Here is a 21,160-nt window from a genome sequence, read left to right on the forward strand (position 1 = left end):
ACTTACTTGAAAAAATATTCTAAATTCTACCCTAGGATTAAGTCAGGAATGTAAGATCAATAAATTCTGATATTACCTCTTCGAATTTTACAAATTTTATATCTACTTTAAGATACATCAAGAAAATTTCACTTGTGGGGCGCCTGGGTGGCTCCGTCGGTTAAGCCGCTGCCTTCAGCTCAGGTCACGATCCCAGGATCCTGGGATTGAGTCCCGCATCGGGCTCCTTGCTCGGCAGGGAGCCTGCTTCTCTCTCCGCCTCTGCCTGCCACTCTGCCTGCTTATGCACAGACGTGTGCGCTCGCTCTCTCTCTGACAAATAAATAAAATCTTCTAAAAAAAAAAATTTCACTTGTGTATTCCCATTCTCTGATTAATTCATTCATCAACAGTTTTTGAGGGCTTACTAGGCAGTAGGCATTAGAGTGGCAAAGATGAACATGGAATTAGGGGCAGGTAAAAATTTAACACTCCCCTAGCTTTTCTGGGAAGTCAATCCCTGCCTCATCTGTGTTCACAAAGGTTTCTGTGCAAATTCCTGTTTTGTGATCATAGTAGTAATATAGCAGCTAATGCTTATGGAACACTTAATATGTGCCTGGCCTAATTTTAAGCCTTTCACAGGATTTCACTCACTCAGTCTTCAAGACAACCAGCTTGAGGTAGGTAAGAACTATCATTATACCCACTTTACAGTTGGGGAAATTGACTCAGACGGAGTCTCTTCCCCCAGTTAAGACTCTAAACTCCATGATAGCAGTGACCTGTTTCTTCATCTTCATATCCTCCCCAGTCTCCTGCACGTATTTCTCTATAATTAAATAAAGAAATTAGTTTTCCAAGTACTAGAAATGAATATGACCATTTCCTTTCCTTTTCTTTTTTTGTTTCTTAATCATTTCCTTTCCAAGGACGATTTTTCACTCCTCAAAAGCAAAGTCCTTAGTTAGTCCTTTTTGAACTAAGCAAAAATGGTCTAGAACTAAATAAATATCTCTGGTTTACAGTAAGACAAATACAAAATTAAAGTCTGTCAATTCATTGATAAACACAACTATTAAGTACTAGACTTTTATAAACAAGTCTAATTTGAGAGTGGCATATTTTACTCAGCGCCATTTTAATCCAGAAACCCATAAATATCACAAAGGCAACCGTACATATCTGTATTTTTAATAGAAGTGTTTTTTAAAGGAGTCCAAGACAAAGGAATAAGAAAATAAGTGGTAATACCCATTAAAATACGTGCATGAAAAAAATCCAAGTAAATATATGACCGAATACTTTGAACAATGTAATCTGGGTATTTCGGGCTGACCCAGTACTATTTGGGTTGGTAAAGTTGGAATCATCCTGTGATAAAACCTGTGACCAACATTTTCATTGCATACTCTTGACTTAAAAATGAAAATATTTACATCATTCATCTGATAACTTACAAACTCACGCTTTCATATACTGCTGGAAACTGAAATTTGGATTCTATAAGAAAAATAAAGTCAAATTAGGGAGCATTTTACTGACATACCCTCTAACTCACTATCACCTCAAAAAACAAAAGGGAGCACAAGTCTAGTGCTGCCACAACCAGATAAAACGGTGACATTTTGGAATAATCCCCATGGGGGTGAATTTTGGAGACTGCCTGTGTGCCAAATTCTCAGTCTAACCTCTGGAAAGGCTGTTGTCTCTCCTGGAATCTGATGTACACATGACATGTTCTGCGGAGGACACTGTTGGTCGGCCACCCCAGTATAGAGTCTCAGTCCCCTCTACCCCTGCCACCTCCCGCTACAGACGCCGAAAGAGAGCTACTCGCTTTCTCACGGCTGTGGGGACATGTAACCCAGTTCTGAGTGACACAAAAGGAAGTATGATAGTGAGCTCTGAGAAAGCTGCTCGTTTCCTAATAAAAAGGACAGGGTGGCGGACACTAGCCCCTGCCCCACCCGTCTGCCTTGGACAGAAAGGTGCTGCTCGTTAGCAGAGCCTTCTTGAAACCGAAAAGCAACAAGTGGAGACCAAAAAGCCCACCAGCTAAAGGTGAAACAGCGGGGAGAGCTGGAATCTCTTATGATTTTATCTTTGTTTGCTAAACAGCTAGCTTGCTCACCTTTCCCCTTCTTAAGTAAAAAAAAAAAATAAACCAGTCTTTGTTTTGTTACTGTTGGCTGGGTTTTCTGTTATTTTTAGCAGAATGCCTGCCTTACTAATACATTTACAAACATTTAGAGAATATGGTGTACAATTCTTTTAATTAAAAAAAAGGTTATAGCACTTGTGTAAATAAAAAACAGTCCGACTGATGCCCAGAAAGCACGACAAATTAATTCCCGAGGTCCTAGAAATTTTTCCTTTAATAACATTTCTTCTAACTATGAAAGTAATATAATCACTTTAGAAATTATGTAAAATACAGAAAAATATAATGATGGAAAAAACCTCACTACCTGAAGATAAACACTTTTCATATTTGGTATGTTTCTTTCCAAACAATTTTTAAACATACATCTATATATAAAACTGTACTTTCTCATCTTCATAAATAACCTGGCATCATGCAGGATTGGATTCAGTATTAACTGATACATGCACCAATGACAATAAGTCAACAGCAAATGAAAGAATAGAAAACTTCAAAACAAAAGTGTCTCTTCCACCACGCCTGAGCACGTGCACACACACACACACACACACACACAACACACACAGCCTCCCTCTTTTTTCTACTTCTCAGAAACAGCCACTTTTAATGTTTTTGGTATTAAGCCTGTCTCTTGATTTATCACCTGTAAACACATCAACTGACTTCCTACTCTGAAGGCAAAAACCTGGGTTCCCCTTCACCCTTCTTCCCAATTCTTACTACTTTTATTTTCATTTTTAGTTTCCCTACTGCTTAATATTATAAAGTCAAAAAACAAAGTACACTGAAGCTCTACTTCTTGGCCAATGAATTTGGTATAGAATGTATTTGCTGCCAACTGTGCAAGATAAGGAAATTAGCGTTCTAATTTATGGCAAACAGTTTTAGTAAAATTTAACCACAGGACTAAAATGTGACTATCATTTGACCTTACCCAACCCTGAGTGAGGAAGAAAAAAGTACATATCCTTGTTGCTTGAAGCACTAGTTCATTTAATGTAGGGGGAAAATGTTGGGAAAGATAGAAGTGTAACGAAGAACAGATACAGAAAACAACTAAAAGAAATTTAAGTCCTCAATCAACGGGAAAAAAATAGTTACAGACCAACATGAATTTCAAAATTACAAAAGAAGAAGCCAGAGGAAGACAGCACAGCATTCAGGCCCAGACAACAGGAAAGGAATACTGACTGACTCCTCTTTTACACTTATCTCCTAAAAGGAGAACCATCATAATGCAAACATTGATGCCTAGAGGTGCTGAGAAGACAGTGAGCGACTTATCGCTGAGTTCCAGTTAGCATGAATAGTCTCTGAGAAACACAGAGAATCAGAGGGATTTTTTAAAAAGAAGAAAAAAAACCCTGAAAAGGGCAAGTCCTTATTGTTTTTACAGAGGAAAACAATGGATGAGCCTAATTATTAAATATTAATAAGGCTGATTAGTAATTTAGCAATATCTTATAACAGATTATTAAATAGTAGCTATTGTTCGTTAACGACGTCGTATATCCCACACACTGTGAGAAGAGCTGACCAAGAGTTTTACAACCACTTGCCCTCATCACCATTTTACAGATGAGAAATTTAAGGCATATTAAGTATTTTGCCCACGGTCACTAATAAATGGCAAAGCCAAGATCTGAAGTTAAATTCCATCCTGTTAACCAGGGGACTAACTTGACAGTACTCAAGTACTTAAAAGTACGAAAAGTAGATGGATGAGAAGAGGAGATTCTCTGAAGGCAAGTTCTAGCAAGTTAGACACTCCTTTCAAAGTGTCTGAGTGACCATGCTGCAATGCCACAGACAACATAACCGCTGTTAAGCAATTATGACATTAAACATGCATGCAAAACGAGATAAAACAAAAGATCCAAACATACAAAATGAAGTGCAAAAATCTCATTTCATTAATTATCCCTCTTCCTGTCTCCCACCTAATGTCTTGGATTCCAATCTCTTGACAAGAGACAAGTATTACCTATTGTTTGGTATGTATCCTTCTGGCTTTAGAGTAGCACATCCCACTCAACAGTGGCTATTTCTAAGAAGGAAATCAGGAGTAGAGGAATCCTATCACACTCTGCTTATTTATATACTGCTTGGATCTTTTACAAAAGGAACTAATATATTATGTAGATAATACAAATGGTTTCAATCATAATGATGCTCAAAGAAAACAGGGCAAAAGTTCCTAAGTGTGACCTCAATGGCCTCCTTCGAAGGGAAAAGTCTGATATACTAAACTACAGAACAATTATAAAACTTTTACATGACAAAAACATAAACTTGAAGGATACATATCCATGCCAGGAAAATACTTTTAACAACAAAATGATTAATAAAATGATGTTATCCTGAATATACAAAAAGCGCTTACAAATAAATAAGAAGACATAAAATACATAAAAGACATAGGCTGCATATATAAAAATTGACTACGGTCAGAAACAAGCAATTCCTTTGAAGAAAAAATGGCTAAAACACCAACAACAGGGGTGCCTGGGTGGCTCAGTGGGTTAACGGCTCAGGTCATGATCTCAGGGTCCTGAGATCAAGCCCCACATTGGGCTCTCTGCTCAGCAGGGAACCTGCTTCCTCTTCTCTCTCTCTGCCTGCCTCTCTGCCTACTTGTGATATCTCTGTCAAATAAATAAAATCTTTTAAACAAACAAACAAAAAAAAAGCACCAACAACAAAGTTAAGCCTCAATAACAAATAAATTGCAAACTAAAACAGCAATATGATGGCAAGAACTAAAAAGAATAACACCCAGTGATTAACTATGGCAAGATAAAGCAGAAACTTTTACACACCAGTGATAGGAATGCAAATTGCTAACATGTGGACAACAAATTGGCATATGTAAATGATCTGCATGAAGAACACATCATAAAAGTTGCTTTCAAAGTTAAAACTGAGAAAAGGACTGCAGCCTTGGATGGCAGCGACGGCCCCCCGAGATATATACCGTGGGAGCCGACAGGCCTGCTGCGCCCTTCTCCGCACTGAGCACACCTGCAGGATTACACCCACTTCTGGGCACCAGGAACATGGACAAACTGAGCTATTTCCACAGTAGGACACCCAAATTACGTGTGAGGGTGAGAAACCATGTCATACAATAAACAAATGAAAGAAAAGAGAACACTTTGCTTAAAAAGGTTTTAGGGAAGATATCACAGCAATCCTGAAATATCTGAAGGCCTATCACATGGAAAACAGAAATTGTTTTATATTGCTCAGGAGGCCAAAGGAAAGTGCACTAGTCCCCAGAGCTGTTAAATAATGAAACACTTATGCCTTACACAGTGAGATTTTAGTTACCCACAATCCCTGCGACAAAGGATCCATCAGAAACTCGGTAGGAAAGATTCTACTAGGTGGGAAAAGTTAGGTGTCTTGACCTCAGAAGTACTTTGCACTTCCAAGAGTTTAAGATGTTTACAGATATTCAGGAACTACGACCACTACTCTATTCTCCCTCTAGTGAGACTCATTCTAATCCAGAGTGCACCTACCAGACATAGACACCTTCTCTACTAATCCATTCTGGGCCGGGCGAAGTCCTGTGCAGCCACCTGGGCCAGGAAGGACCATTCAGTCATTTCCACCATGTCCTACCGTTAGTTCCACTTTCCCTCACACAAAAGCTTGACAGATACACAACCTGATCTAGAATCCCAGCATTGCCCTGACCAAAAGCCTATCCTAGATACAGGCTGCTTTCATAATTGTGATCTATTTTGTGTTCCCTGCCTCGCCTCAGCTGTCCCAATTCTCGTTTTCCTTGCCCTGAAATCTGTGACATACTGCTGTCTGACCTTCTTAAACTGTCTTCTTCTTCCTTCACCCCAAGCCTAAGCACCTACCATGGTCAAAGTGCTGGGAGACCCTAGATGCAAAATACCCTTGTATTAGACACAGTTCCTGCACTCGGGGTTTTGACAACGGACAAAGAGAAATGATGGAGCTAACAGGAGTCCATATAGAGCCACAAGGAAGTGAAGCGACAGAACACTGCAGACAAAAGAAATCACTCTGCCTTTCTAAGACTGATCTGGGAAAAAAACAGATTATATTAGAACTTATAATTGAAGGACACAGAAGATTTCCACTGACAAAGACACAGGAAAAAGAAAATATGCCAAGTAAAAAACTAACGTTAACGATGACATACGTAAAAGAAAACATGGTGATAGGAACACAGTTAATGACATCAGGAGGATAATGTGGTTGATTACAGAATGTGAACAGATAATTGAAGAAAAGTCTCTCTGTGTCAAAGAAAATAGAAAGAGTTTCTCCAAGGGAGGTAACACAATAAGCTCCAGAGGAATGGTTTCCCTGTGTTCCCCGTGGGCACAGAGCAGTAAGTGATACACTCAAATAGCATAAGGATTCCTTCCACCAAATGGAAAATGCTCTCTTTTTCCATTCTCACGGGGTTTTAAAGGCCCCTCCTGTCCAACAGTTCTGTGCCATCCCCCCATCAGGTACTAAAAAGAAACCTTGGGGGGTGGGGGATGGGTAGCTGGGGATGGACACTGGAGACCGTACGTGTTACGGGGAGTGCTGGGAACGGTGTAAGACTGAGGATTCGTAGACCTGTACCCCTGAAGTAAATAATACATGATATGTTAAGAAAAAAGAAAGAAACTTTAAAAAAAAAGAATTCCAAACAAACAAACAAAACAAAACAACTCCAATACTGGCCACAGTGTGAGAAAGAAACAACATATGAAGCATCATAAAATTGGCCGTAAAGAAATCTCAGCTGCTGGTCCAGGCGAAGTCCCTAACTTGAAAAATGACCTGTTTTCTAATGTGGAAGATAAATGGGTATAAGTTGAGATGCCTTCTTCTTCTTCTTCTTTTTTTTTTAAAGATTTCATTTATTTATTTGACAGAGAGATGACCAGCAGGCAGAGAGTCGGGCAAAAAGAGCGGAGGGCAGGCTCCCCACCGAGCAGAGAGCCTGATGCGGGGCTTAATCCCAGGACCCTAAGCCGAAGGCAGAGGCTTAAGCCACTGAGCCACCCAGGCGCCCCAAGTCGAGATGACATCTAATGTCTCTTCCAGCTCATGATTCTATACATTCACTTGACAAAAAAGGTTCAGCGAGGTTTCCAGGTGATAGGAACTTAGCTGCTTGAAACCATCAGGTTCCTCAAATATAAATGCAGATGAAATTTCTACTTCACCTAACTTGTTATGAGCAATTCCATGACAAAATTAAGTGAACTATAAAACTTAAACAGGTTTTTATTTTTTTTTAAGATTTTTTTTTTTAAGATTTATTTATTTATTTATTTATTTATTTGACAGAGAGAAATCACAAGCAGATGGAGAGGCAGGCAGAGAGAGAGGAAGGCAGAGAGAAAGGAAGGGAAGCAGGCTCCCTGCTGAGCAGAGAGCCCGATGCGGGACTCAATCCCAGGACCCTGAGATCATGACCTGAGCCGAAGGCAGCGGCTTAACCCACTGAGCCACCCAGGCGCCCCTAAACAGGTTTTTATAACCATACATTGAAGCATATACTTATCAGAGTATAAGTCGGGTGACTTAAATTAGACTAATCTTCCCACACATAAAATTAAAAACTCTATAAAATATACAAAATAACTAGCTGAAGGCAGTGGAAAGCACCAAAAGCAAGCAGAAACTGGAGGTATAGTGGCACCAGAAACAAGGAACTGCACTGGGTGAGATCTGCACCGATGGGGCTTTCTGCTTGACCGGCTCCCCCATTCCATGCAATTAAGGTGGAAACAGCTTAGGCAGAAAACTATAGTCTTGCTCACTTTAGAGTCAGATGCTAGAGTCAGAGATGCCAAAGCGGCTGGAAAGTAAAAGAGACAGCCCACAAACAAGTGAGACACGTGCGGCAGCCCCAAAACCGAGAGGTAAATTCCACCCAAATTATGGCTAAACCTTGAATTGTACATGCACAGAAAGACTCCAGCAAGCCTGAAAGCGGAAATCAAAAACTGGAGAAAAAAGCTGAGATTCCAGCTTGCTCTTCACAATAGGGGAAATAAAGTATTGAGTCTGAATAGAAGGACAGTGTGTGTGTATATATATATACACACACGCATATATATATATATATACACATATATGTACAGGCAATATATATAATTACACAATTGTATATATAATATATACAATATACATAAACACAGAGAAATATTTTAAAATAGGACAAATCAAAAATAAATAACAAAACAGAAGACCTAAATTCAATCAAATCAACATCAACCATAGATTTGTTTTATATTTTAATAAGAGGTATAACTAACAAGCCACAGCAGAAATAAAAGGGGAAAGTAAAAAAATTCTAAACCCCAAAATTGCAGGAATATGGGAAGAAGGAAACTCAACCATATTAATAATTACCTTAATAAATATGAATGGTCTAAATATAAATGGTCTACATTAAAGCATAAAGACTATCAAATGAGATCAAGAAAAAAAAGAGCCACACCCAAAAATATGCTGTATACAAGAGGCAGTTTAAATATAAAACACAGATAAGCTAAATGTAAAATAATAAAAATAATAATAAATAAATAAATGTAAAATAACATTTTAAGAAGATACAAGATGTAAACATTAAGCAGAAAAAGCCTGGAGTGCTTGTATTAATAACAGACATATTGAATTTCAAATCAAAGAGTTTATACCAAAAAAAAAAGATGGACATTTCATAAGCATAAAAGATGTAATACATCAAGAAGATATAATCATTATAAATGTAAATGCATCTGATAACAGAGCTTCAAAACATATAAAACAAAATAGACAGAAAAAAGAAACATAAATTCACAATCATAGTTGGAGATTTTACCTCTCTCAGTAGCTGACAGAACTAAAGAAAAAGAAATCAGTAAAGTCAGAAAAGATATGACTATCACCCATGCTGACCAGACATTTAAAAAAAAAAAAAAAATGACATCCAGACTAGCAGAAAAATCGAGAGAGACCCATATGATGGATCATAAAAAAAAAAATTTTAAATAACAAAAAAATTCCAGATGACTGAAATTTTACATAGTATCTTTTGTAATTACAATTAAATAGAAAGCTGAAATCAAAACACTAAGCTATCTAAAAACCCCTGTATCTTTTCAAATTAAGCAACATTATTCTAAATAACCCCTGGTTCAAAGAAGAAATCACAAAGGAAGTTAGGAAACATTTTACACTAAATAACAATGAAAACATATTTCATCAAAACTTGCAGGACATACTTAGGCAGTGAAGTAAGATTTAAGTGCTTATATTTTTAAAAAAAGTTTAAAATCAGTGATGTACTATTTTACCTTAAGCCAGAAAAAAGAAACACAAATTAAAATGGTAATGAGCAAATGCAGTAAAACAGAAAAAAAGGACAAAGAAAACAAAGCAAAAAGTTGGCTCCTTGAAAAGCTTAGTGAAATATATCAACTCCTAGTAAAGCTGACCAAAGGTAAGAAAAAGGAGAACATAGTTTACTGATATCAGAATTTAATAAAGGGATTATCATTAGAGATCCTGCAAAGACTTAAATAACAAAATAATAAGAGCATCCTTATGCCAAATGTATCAACAGCTTAGATGAAGTGGACAAATTCCTTAAAAAAAAAAAAAATCATAATTTGCCCAAACTGACACAAGATGAAACAAAAAATCTGAATAGTCCTGTATATAGCTATTAATAAAACTGGATTTATTATCAGAAATCTCACCAAAAATGCTCCAACTCAAATGGCTTCACTGATGCATTTTACCAAAAATGCTAAACTAGAAATAAACCCCATCTTATGCAAATTCCTTCAAAAATTAAGGAGCAGGGAGTATTTCCTGCTCCATTATACCAAACCACCATTATACCAAAACCTGAAATGAAAATGACAGACCAACATAAATGCAAAAAAAAGATCCTTTACAAAATATTAGCATATCATAACTGGTAAATTAAATGTAATACATCGTGACCAAATGGGATTTATTCTAGCCATGAGAGTAATGCACCATATTAACAGAAAAATGGGAAAAATCAAATAGCCATTTCAGTAGACATGGGAAAACTTTTTGAAAAAAGTGAACACCCTCTCATGATAAAAACACTCAACAAACTAGAACAGAAGGGAACTTTATCAACCTGATTAAAGGCAGCAACAGAAAACCCACAACTAATACAACAGTGATTATTACATAATATTATGAAGACAGTGGCAGTATAAATGCTTTCCCAGTAACATGAGAAAGGCAGCTGAAAGTCTACTCTTACCACTTTTACTCAAAATTGCACCAGAATTCCTAACCAGTGAAACAAGACCAGTCATAAACAAGTTAATTAAATAAACATAAATAAGTAGATAAATAAACAAGTTAATTAAAGGCATTAGGATTGCAAAGGAAGAAGCAGAACTGTGGCTCTTTGAGATGACTTGACCATCTACACAGAAAATTAGCAAAAAATTCACCTTAGTAAAAGTAACTAACACAAATAAGTGAATTTAATGAGTTGCAGGATACAAGGTCAATACACAAAACTCATGCTTATTGGGAAGCAGAATGTGTGTGAGTATATGTGTGTGTATACAACAGGAACTCTACAGTTCTTTTTTTTTTTTCTAAAGATTTTATCTATTCACCCAACAGACAGAGATCACAAGTAGACAGAGAAGCAGGCAGAGAGAGAGGAGGAAGCAGGCCCCCCGCTGAGCAGAGAGCCCGACGCGGGGCTTGATCCCAGGACCCTGAGATCATGACCCGACAGTTCTTTTTTTTAACACATTTATTTTGAGAGAGAATGTGTGCACAAGCATGCAAGCAGGAAGAGGCGGAGGGAGAAGGTAAGAGAGAATCTCAAGCAGACTCCCTGTTGCACACAGAGCCCAGCTGCGAGCGCAATCTCATGATCCTGAGATCATGACCTGAAGAGAAACCAGAGGTCCAAGACTTGATCAACTGCGCCACCCTACCCGGCGCCCCAGCAGCTCTCAATTCTGTAACTTTAGAATGCATATGAAAGCTTATCATTTGATGGTTCTCTCCATTTGGTTTAACTTGGTTAAAATTTCCAAAAGAAATGTATTCAAATTATGAGAAAAATAATTTTCACATTTTTTAAGGGCTGGGGGAGAGGGAGAGAGAGAATCTTAACCAGGCTCCATGCCCAGCATGGAGCCCACCTAGAACTCGATCTCACAACCCCGAGGATCACGATCTGAGCCAAAATCAAGAATCAGACACTTAATCAACTCAGTCACCCAAGCACCCCAAATTTCACATTATTGTAAATACATTAAATCTCAGTGCTCCAATGCCTTTAGAAAATAAATTTAATTTTTTCAGGTTTATGCTCCATTTGTAACATCAACAGTCAAAATAGAGCTTCTCTAATCTACCATGTGATTTAGTCAGTCACTATCACAGCTCTTTACTTTCTATGGAAAGTGCTTGCTGCTGAGTAGTACACAGAAAATCATACTATCATTTTCTATTTCCATAATCACTTGATAATTTATTTCAAAACTCACTTTCTGAATAAAACTTGAACAAAAGGTACACAAGTATGTAAAAAGTAAAGGAGAAGGTCCTGGACTTGGATGAGCACCCAACAAATTTTGCATTTTGCTTTCCATAACAGCTTAAAATTGACTAGATCACAACAATCACACATTAAAATATAGCCCAGCTTACAATCTTCACATTACTAAAATATTCTGCATAGTGGCATTAAGCTATTTTGAGAGAAAACTCATAGACTCATGAAGTTTTCGCTTAGAATTACCAAACACTAACATTCCAATTCCTCTAAACAAATCATTTCAAAGAATATAAAACAAATATCATTCCCAGGTCACAATTTATTGATGTCCTTGAGCTAGAAACTATTAACTATAAAGCAAACTAAGGAAACAAGTTCTTCGAAAGCACAAACTGGTTACATACATGAACACAACATGAATGTTCGATTTGTTAGATATTGAGGCAACAAAAAGTGTAAGAAATATGCAGCATTTTTATCAATTCAAAGATTTTTAATGATAAAACCACCTCTTTGTTACCAATTTCAAAACAGTAAGGTTACGAGTTGACAATATATTAGATTTTAACCTGTTATCAAAAAACTGGCTCGCCACATTTATGAGACTACTTACCTTTTTAAGAAACAGTACTATTAAGCAAACAGAATTTTATAAATTACAATCAGCCCTGGTTAATAGGATTGCAGTCTACTTAATTCTATAATTTAGACCTTTTAAGCTGGTTAAATTTCCCACTTTATTAATGCAGTAAGTTTCTTCACAGCAAATATCACCACTGACTGTAATGGAATAAAAACTGGGAGAGCAAAACTTTTGACATTAACTTTAGAGATCTGCAGTACCAACTGGCTGGTCTGTGAAGGAGACCATCTATCTAACAAGCGTTTAATACACATGCAGGTATCTCCTGCACTGATATACAAGTGAACTATGAGGTTCTCTCCCACACAAAAGAGAAGTATGCAGGTGGCACTGGAGTCTATGTGTGCTATACATGACGTTTTCTTTACTGTCATCTCTAACACCAACAATCCCATGTCCATGTCCAACTAATACTTACCATTTTGTAATTGCTCCAGAAGAGTACAGAACAAACAAACAAAAAAAGGTTTCAATATCGATATATCACCAATCACCAAAATTAGGAAAGCATTTGTCCAACACATTACCATTAGTTATCTTTAAATCTATTTTCTTCCTTTTCCAGGATCATATTTACTAAAGAATGACTTATTTACATTGAAAGTACAAATAAAATGAGATTCTCTCTGGACAGGAGCTAACAAGAACTGATTGATAACTACAAGTTTGAGGAAAAGGACTGATATTCAAGGTAAAGGATGATATAACTTTTCTGTTAGTATTTTGATTAATAGTTTAAACACTCCATACATATTAGCTCATAATGCCTACCACCATACCGTGAGGTAAAGAAGGCAGATGTTACTGTATTTATCTTCAAACAAGTACACCCAGGTTCAGGAGATCAAAATCTATCTGCTCAGGGTAAACAGGCAACAAATAATAACACTCTTTTAGAAGAAATTCTTTGAACAAAAATACAGCCAAACAACATCAGACTACCTAATGAAACTTGCTTGACTAAAACACAAAGTTATTATTAATATCATACTGAAAATCTCTAAAGGAATAAATTAAGAATGGTGGAAAGAAAAAATGCCCAGTTTGGTTTCCCCTAATATTTCAATTAATACTTTCAGGAGTCCAGTTAAAACTGCCATCACAAATCTTTGTTCAGTGACTCTAACTTGTCTTATGTATAGGGAAAATACATAAATAATACAAATTGAGGACCAGCAATTTCAGTCTTTCATTCCCAAGTATAAACACAGCCACAGGAACCACCAGATACCTAAGGAATACTAACACCACCAAAAAAAGAACCAAAATAAACAAACTGAAAAAGTTACTCAGACAGGAGAAAAAAGTTAAAAATAAAGTCTAGTTAGGGCTCCATAGCTCAGGGGTTAGAGCACTGGTCTTGTAAAGTCTAGTTAGTGTTCTAAGATTAAAGATTGTATTATATCTGTAAAATAAGAGCTCGCTATGAACTATAAAGAATTCCCAGAAATATAAAGTAATAGCTTAAATAGATGAACTCAGTAAAGGGTTCTAAGAAAAAGTCAAGGAAATCTTCCAGAACAAGGCTGGAAAACAAACACATGGAAGTGAAAGAAAAATCGTAAAACCTACCTAAAACAGTAGGTTACGAGTTGACTAACAATATGTTAGATTTTAACCTGTTATCAAAAAACTGGCTCGCCACATTTATGAGACTACTTACCTTTTTAAGAAACAGTACTATTACCATTGATAATAGATGCTCTGGGGTGGGGAGTGGGGGGTGGCAGGCCGTAAAGGAATACAGAGAACACAGAAGGGAAGAAATAATGAAAGAAATACAGAAGATTCCCTAGAACTGAAGACATATGCCAATATATCCAAAAGATGCACCAAATGCTTTACAGGAAGAGTTAAAAGAACTACATTTTATCCTCCTTACATTTCATGTCAAAGACAAAAAGGCATGGCCACAACAAGCTTCCAGAGAACAAAAACAGGTTACCTAGAAAGAAATTCCTCCTATTAGCATTACGCCTCTTATCAGTGAAACTGGTTACCAAAAGGTAATGTAACGCAACCTTCAAAATTCCAAAGGAAAACTGTTGCACAACTAAATTCTATACCCAGCTAAGGTATGTCCTGGGTGTCAAAGTGAAAAGCACATTTTAGAATACTCTGTTGACAAGCATCCTCCACATATTCTTTCTTTAAAAAATACTCCAGGAAATTTAAAAACAACATGGTAAAACAAATCCAAAATAAATGGGAAAGACACGAGGTCTAAGAAAGCAGAGAACATGTCCAAGAATGCAATTAAATAACATGCTCTTAGCTAACGTCATACCCAGAAGAAAGTCAGTTCCCAATAAAATTTCAACAAATACTATGATTAAAAAACTGGATACCCAAGTGGTATGATGAAGAAGACAGACTCTTTTAACCAACGGTGGGGGGGGGGGGGGGGGCAACATGACAACTGGAAAATCCAGGAAAAACAGGTATAGCCCCAACTAGAAGCCAAACTAAAGTACGACCTGATCTGGAATACCAACATTTGTTCCCTACGGCTCTTAGCACACCATACCCGTCACACAACTTCCTTTAGCAGCAGGTAGTATTTACTTATCACACTATTGATTACTGCTGCTCCAAATCAACAAGTGAAACTATTACAAACCTTGGCAACATTAAATAAATGTTACAGTTGACACAACCTGGGAGGGGACCATGAGGAATTCGGGGGAAAGACTGGGAGGGGTATTAATTTTTCTGTACTCATAAAGTGACAAGTTTAGAGATGATGCCTAAGTATCTTCTAGAATTAAGAGTGCCAAGTGTTGGAAGTATAACCATGAAGCCCTCTCCCCTCCTTCAGGAGGGAAGGAAGAAAACAGGTATTACAAGTTAAATTCTTTATTTTCACAAAGGTGATATATATATACTCGATTATGTAAGATTACTCAAATATAAAGCTTAGTATAATATACATAAAATTGAGATAATAATCACCAAAAAAATTAAAAGTAGAAAAGGTCTAAAGTGGTTATATCCCAGAAGAGAAACCAGTCTGAAAAAGTAGAGACTAGAAAAGACTTTTACTTATCATTATATATCTTTGTGTCCTGCTAACCAATGTAAGAAAAACACAACATAACCTTTGTCCATTTTTTCTTGTTTCTGTATCTCACACACTATATACCAACCTTCTCTTACGGTAGTTCAGACAAGACACAATTAGCTAAACAAACTCAAGAACCACCTTAAACCCCTGACAAAATGCCGCGACCACAATAGTTTACACTGGTGTTAAAACTCTCAAAACACATCTACATCCACTGTCTTACTTAATCCTCGCTCTGGTCTTACTAGAGCAGATTTTAGAGCTTAATAAAGTATTACTCCAAAAGGTTTACGTGATTTGCCATCCCAAGGATAGTAAGAAATATAGAATAAATGTTAATAGGCAAGTTAAAAATAAAGAAAAAATACCTTGATAGAGCAGTGAAGTCTGAAAATGCCTCCTAAACTATATAATAGAACATACAATAAATGAAACAACAGTAAAATACTGGCTGAAACAGTTTTTATCGTGAAACACACACTTACCACATGACCACAATCTCATTCCTAGGTTACTGCCCAAGAAAAAATGAAAATACATCACACCAAGATACACGCTCCCTTGCTCACAGCAGTTTTATTCGTAACAGCCAGAAACCAGAAACAACGCGACTACCCATCAGCTGGTCAAGAGATAAACTGTGTTATGGCCCAACTATGGAATGTGACCCAACAATAAAGAAACAAACTGATGATATACACAACAACACGATGAATCCTTGAAGTACTGCGCTACGTGAGAGTGACCAAACACAAAAGGTCGCAGGCCTCTATTGATAAAGAGAAATTAGAAAAGGAAGATTCCAGTGGTATCACATCAGTGGTTGTCAGGGTTGGGGAAAGAGGACTGACCGCATCGGGGGATGAGGGCACTTCTGGGGAGACAGACATGTCTGCTGTCATGTGTAGTGCTTGTTACACTACTGCTCGAAGGCAGCAAACTCATCAAAGTGTACACGTAAAATTGGTGAATTTCATTGTTCTGGAAATAATAACTCAATAAGGTTGATTTTAAAAACTCAGTCATACATAATCCCATTTAACTTCTGACAACAGCTTTTCAAGCATAGGAATTAACTATGACCCACAAGGAACACTGCAATCACATATTTAAAAGGCAACTTTTAATCAGAACATAGATCCAGTACACAGAACTTAAAGAATCCTCACAGTAAAACAGTCCTCATGCTACTCAATTTGGCCACGTGGATAAACACTTGTTGCCTGGCAACTGGTCTACACTCCAGATTTCTTGATAAACATATTGACCACATTAGCAGGTAACCTCATAGAGGATAAACTAAGCTTTATGTTGAAGTGTTCTTCCTTTAGTATTAGAGAAGAATAATAGTGCATTTGAATTATTTACCTAAAGTAGGAGTGAACAAGAAATACTAAAACTACATCATGAAAAATAAAAATATGAAATGAGACATAAACACACACACACACACACAAAACCTTTTCTTCATTTGGTCTTTTACTTTCAGACTCTCCTTACCTAACAGGACGGTTGAAACCATGAGTTTGAGGGAGAACTCTTTCCCTTTAAGCCTGTAAGCCCCTCCCCTGCTACCGCCCAGACCAGCTTAATATAAATTTACATGTCTTTAAATGCTGATGAGTTAGACACTTTTCTAGGTATCAAATCATCCGAAAGACATCTCTCTGGATTGTAGAATCTGTGGACATGGAAAAACACAACATGAACTTTCTGTAACACAACATACCAGGAGGCCAAGTCTTCGTAACGTTGATGATAAATTATCAAAATCAAGAATTATGAAGAATCCCTAAGTAACAAGCAAATTCCTCACACATAAGTTAAATATTTCTCTCTTACTGGACTTTGTGAACAGCTATGGAACAAATACCAAGTTCCAGGACGCCAGTGACCGTCAGCACACTTACCAAGCATACGACTTTCGGCTTTGGTGAGTACTTACCCCTCTTCTGAACCCAGCCTTCTTTCACAACGGTAACATCGCTCATGATGGCTCCCCTCTGAGCCCCCAACTCGGAGAAATGCTACTTTGTGGTATCAGCTTTGGGGTTTGGATTCTCTGCTGCTGCTGCTGCCCTTCCCACTCTGAGTGATGACTCAGCCTGGAAGGAAGTATTGAAGAAAGAATTTCTTTTTTTTTCCATTCTTGCAACTCACATAGCAATAACAAACAACTAATTCTTTGTAAATGTCTTCAACTGGCCTGACCTCACATAAAACTCTAACTTCTCAAACTGGGGAACTCATTTACTCAATAGTTCTAGAGTGAACGTGCTTCCCTGGGCTTATGACCGATTTCAAACGATAGTGAAACTTTTAACCCAAGAGGCTGTAACAGAAATGTCTTAAGAAAACCACTGTCACACCTATACAAAGAATACAGAACCTCTGTTCAGTGCTATGTGTTGGAGGTGAAAAGGGGAGAGACTGAAAGTTGGGGGAACTAAAAAGTAAACTTTCATGGATGTCTAGTTCCGAAACCTCTGGGGATTTAGGAATACTTACTGCAAAGCAATTGTGACTGTTTTTAATAGCTGTATTTTATGGAAGACACAATGTGCTAAAAACCAGCACTTGCGTATGCTTACTTTGCCCATACTCCAAGACATATTTTAGACAATCAATGAGTTAGATGACAATGAGTTTTTGGGTAACAATCAATAAATTATTATAAATACTACGGAGCCCATTATTTTTTAAAATACATGAAGTGAAACAAAAGGAATATGAAAGTGGAAAAAAACAGGGGGTATCCAGGCTGTGTCAAGAACAGTTGCTCTTATCTATCATTCTCAGGAAATCCTCACAATAAACCCAGGAGGGCACCATTAACTTCATTTCACAGATGAGTAAACTGAGGCTCACACAGATTAAGCAGCGTGCCTGACTTCGACACGACTACTGCATGATGGAGCCTGGATCTGACGCAGGCCATCACACTCCAGAGCCCGCATTCCTAACTCCAAGACTCTACTGCCTTCAGATAAAAAGAAGCCAGAGTCAAAGTCTACATATTTGTAAAAGGGCCACAAATTTAGCAGGAAAGCTTTTAGGAAGCAAAGCAAGTGAGACACAATCAGTTTCAATATTCGCAAGATCCCACAAATATTTTTTAAAAGAAAATAAGTTGCTTCAGAAGGAATAGTTTTTCTTGGGATAAAAATCTGAATTTATCCCATGGGTCTTTGTAAGATATCTTGCTGTATAGTAAACAAAGTCCCCAAAAGTATCCTCATATATACACTAATGAGTTTTACAGGGCTATTTCTCATTGTCCCTCTCAACCTAAAAAGGAAAATGCAAAGATAAAACAGAGTTAAAAATATTTCCACAGAAAGGGACCAAAACATGTAGTCCAGGGTACACTGGCATTATATGTCCAAAAGCACAGGCATAAATTTTAGATAACCAGAAAAATGGACAGATGGACTATACAACTATACTGTTTTCTCAGACTGGGTTTTGTTAATAGTCCATAGCAGCAAGTTCAAGGTTAGACTCCCTAGCTATTACTGGAACTGAATCATGGGTCATTTTCCAATGCATATTAAGTAGAAAACCTAATCACGTAGCAGTGAGGAATCAAGACTAACATTTACTTAAGAAAGCTTGACTAAGTTTGTGTGGCTGAATAGGAAACCACCCCCACACGTGACCTCAGCACCTACAGGTAAGGCCAAGACTGTCCTCAGAAGCAATGGGGTCTGCCACTGCAGAGAAAGGGATACTAGAATCTAAATGTATTTTCCCAAAATATGTTTAAAAGAACACCAAGAGAAATACCAGGGTGGGGGGGGGGGGGGCAGGGCGCTGGGGAGAGTGAAAAAGAAAAAAAAAAATTTTGGTCAAGTAAGTTTGGAAAAATTCTACGAACTATTCTTTTTCTTGAAACTATTAAAGATATAAAATAATGTACAACCTTGTTTATTCCAGCAAATCCTCAACTTATTGAACCTACGGGGCTCTTTTTTTTTTCTTTAGATATCCAGAGGAACACATTTTGTGAATTGGCCACATAAACTCAAAGCAAGACTCATTTCATCACTAAAAATGGGCAAAAAAACAAAAACAAAAAACCTTCAATAAAGAATCCAAACATTATTTTAATTTGATTTCTAGAACTTCCTAAAAACTGGCTCCATAATACAGAACCAGGTAACTAAAAGGGTTACCTCCTTCTACTACATAAACAATTACGAGGACATTAAGTATCGGGGTCCCTAGCGCAAACTGAGGGCTTCCGGCGAGCTGCACGCAGTCCTTCTCTTTGGCAGCACCTGTAGCAAGGGACCTCCTCGCATTCAAGCCTTTCTTAGTTCCTGACTATAAAGTGGTATTATCGGGATAGAAAAAAATTCCTATCTTAATATTCTTGGGATTGGAAATGGAACAGATCAGGGGTGGGCATTTAGTAATAACCAAAAAATGGTACCACTCCAATAAACATATATCTTCCTTTCTAAATATCTTCCTTTCTAGTAAAATAATCTGCATTACAACACATCTATGGAGACACTAAAGAAAAGTCCTTTCAAAACTCATTCCATTTTTTAAGCTGACATTTCACTGTTGGAATCTCAAAGCAGGAAAGGACCACCATTTTACAGTTGAGGAAAGAGAGTTCAGACGGATGAAGAGACTTGCCCAAGGTCGCACAGCTGCTTTCTGAGGGAACCAAGAACAGAGAACCATGCACACGTTCTTTCCACTAGCACCACTGCTTCGGTACAAAACAACATACTGAAATATCCAGATCAACCCAAATCAAAGAGTTTTGTTTTAAAATGAAACTGTTTCGGGGTGCCTAGGTGGCCCAGTCCTTGAGGGTCTCACTTTTGGTTTCCACTGAGGTCCTGATCTCAGGGTCTTGAGATCAGCTCTGTGCTCAGCACACAGTCTGCTTGACAGTCTTTCTCCCTCTCCCACTGCGCCTCCCCACTCTCGAATAAATTTAAAAAAAAATAAGTGAAATGAAACTTTCAAAAAACTAACTTTTAGATAAAAATATTTATTGGTGCTTTTATATTTAAAGTGTTGAAATGTATGTTAAATCAACAGGACAAAATTTATAATCATCATCAGAACCAGTAAACCCACTCATTATGGAAGTGGCTTTATCCAACTGCATCTTAAACTCTTAGCAAATTCTACATCATCATAACATTCAGCTTTAAAGTTGCTCCTGGGACTCTCAGCTAAAATGATACCTTCTTTGAAAACAACTTAAAAGATATTCAAAGTATACTACTGCAGAATCATGGCCAATAGGCTAGAAATAAATGCTGTCCTGTGTGCAAAACACAATGCTAATGACTCTTAAGCAATCCACCATATTCTTCAATTTAATTTCCCTACAGTGGTAACCCACTTGCACCAAGTCATCTACGCTCTCCCACTCCCATGTTCCACGTGGCTAAAAACACTAATCTGCCAAATGATGAGCTGGACATGAACTTCCCCTCCTCCTACAGCCCAGCTTCTCCAGAAACACGTTCCATCCCATGAGCTCTAAAAGACAAAATGTGGTTTCTTTTTCTTTTAAGCCTAATGCATTAAATATTTCATTGTTGAATAATTTTGTCTATTCTTAAAAAAAATGTCATACAAAATTCCTGGCAGATTCAATTTAGAATTTATACAAAGCAGTTAAACTAAAGGTTCTTTCATTCAAAACTATTTGAGAATTTGATGATAACAGCATTTGAATATCACTTCACAATTTACAAAACATTTTCACATCTTGTACCTCACTCAATACCA

The 21,160-nt window shown here is 37.3% G+C and overlaps 1 protein-coding gene across 2 annotated transcripts in view; it reads right to left on the reverse strand.

Moving 5' to 3' along the window:
* The window catches only part of AKT3 (AKT serine/threonine kinase 3), a 303,429-nt gene that overhangs the window by 275,083 nt on the left and 7,186 nt on the right, over positions 1–21,160 (reverse strand). For both annotated transcript variants that reach the window (XM_082702257.1, XM_082702258.1), the window contains one exon: positions 17,343–17,502. In XM_082702257.1, the coding sequence (XP_082558383.1) occupies positions 17,343–17,388 (46 nt within the window). In that variant the 5' untranslated portion in view covers positions 17,389–17,502. The remainder of the gene's footprint in view (positions 1–17,342; positions 17,503–21,160) is intronic.

Source organism: Mustela nivalis, assembly GCF_964662115.1.
Source record: "Mustela nivalis genome assembly, chromosome: 16".
Lineage (NCBI taxonomy): Eukaryota > Metazoa > Chordata > Mammalia > Carnivora > Mustelidae > Mustela > Mustela nivalis.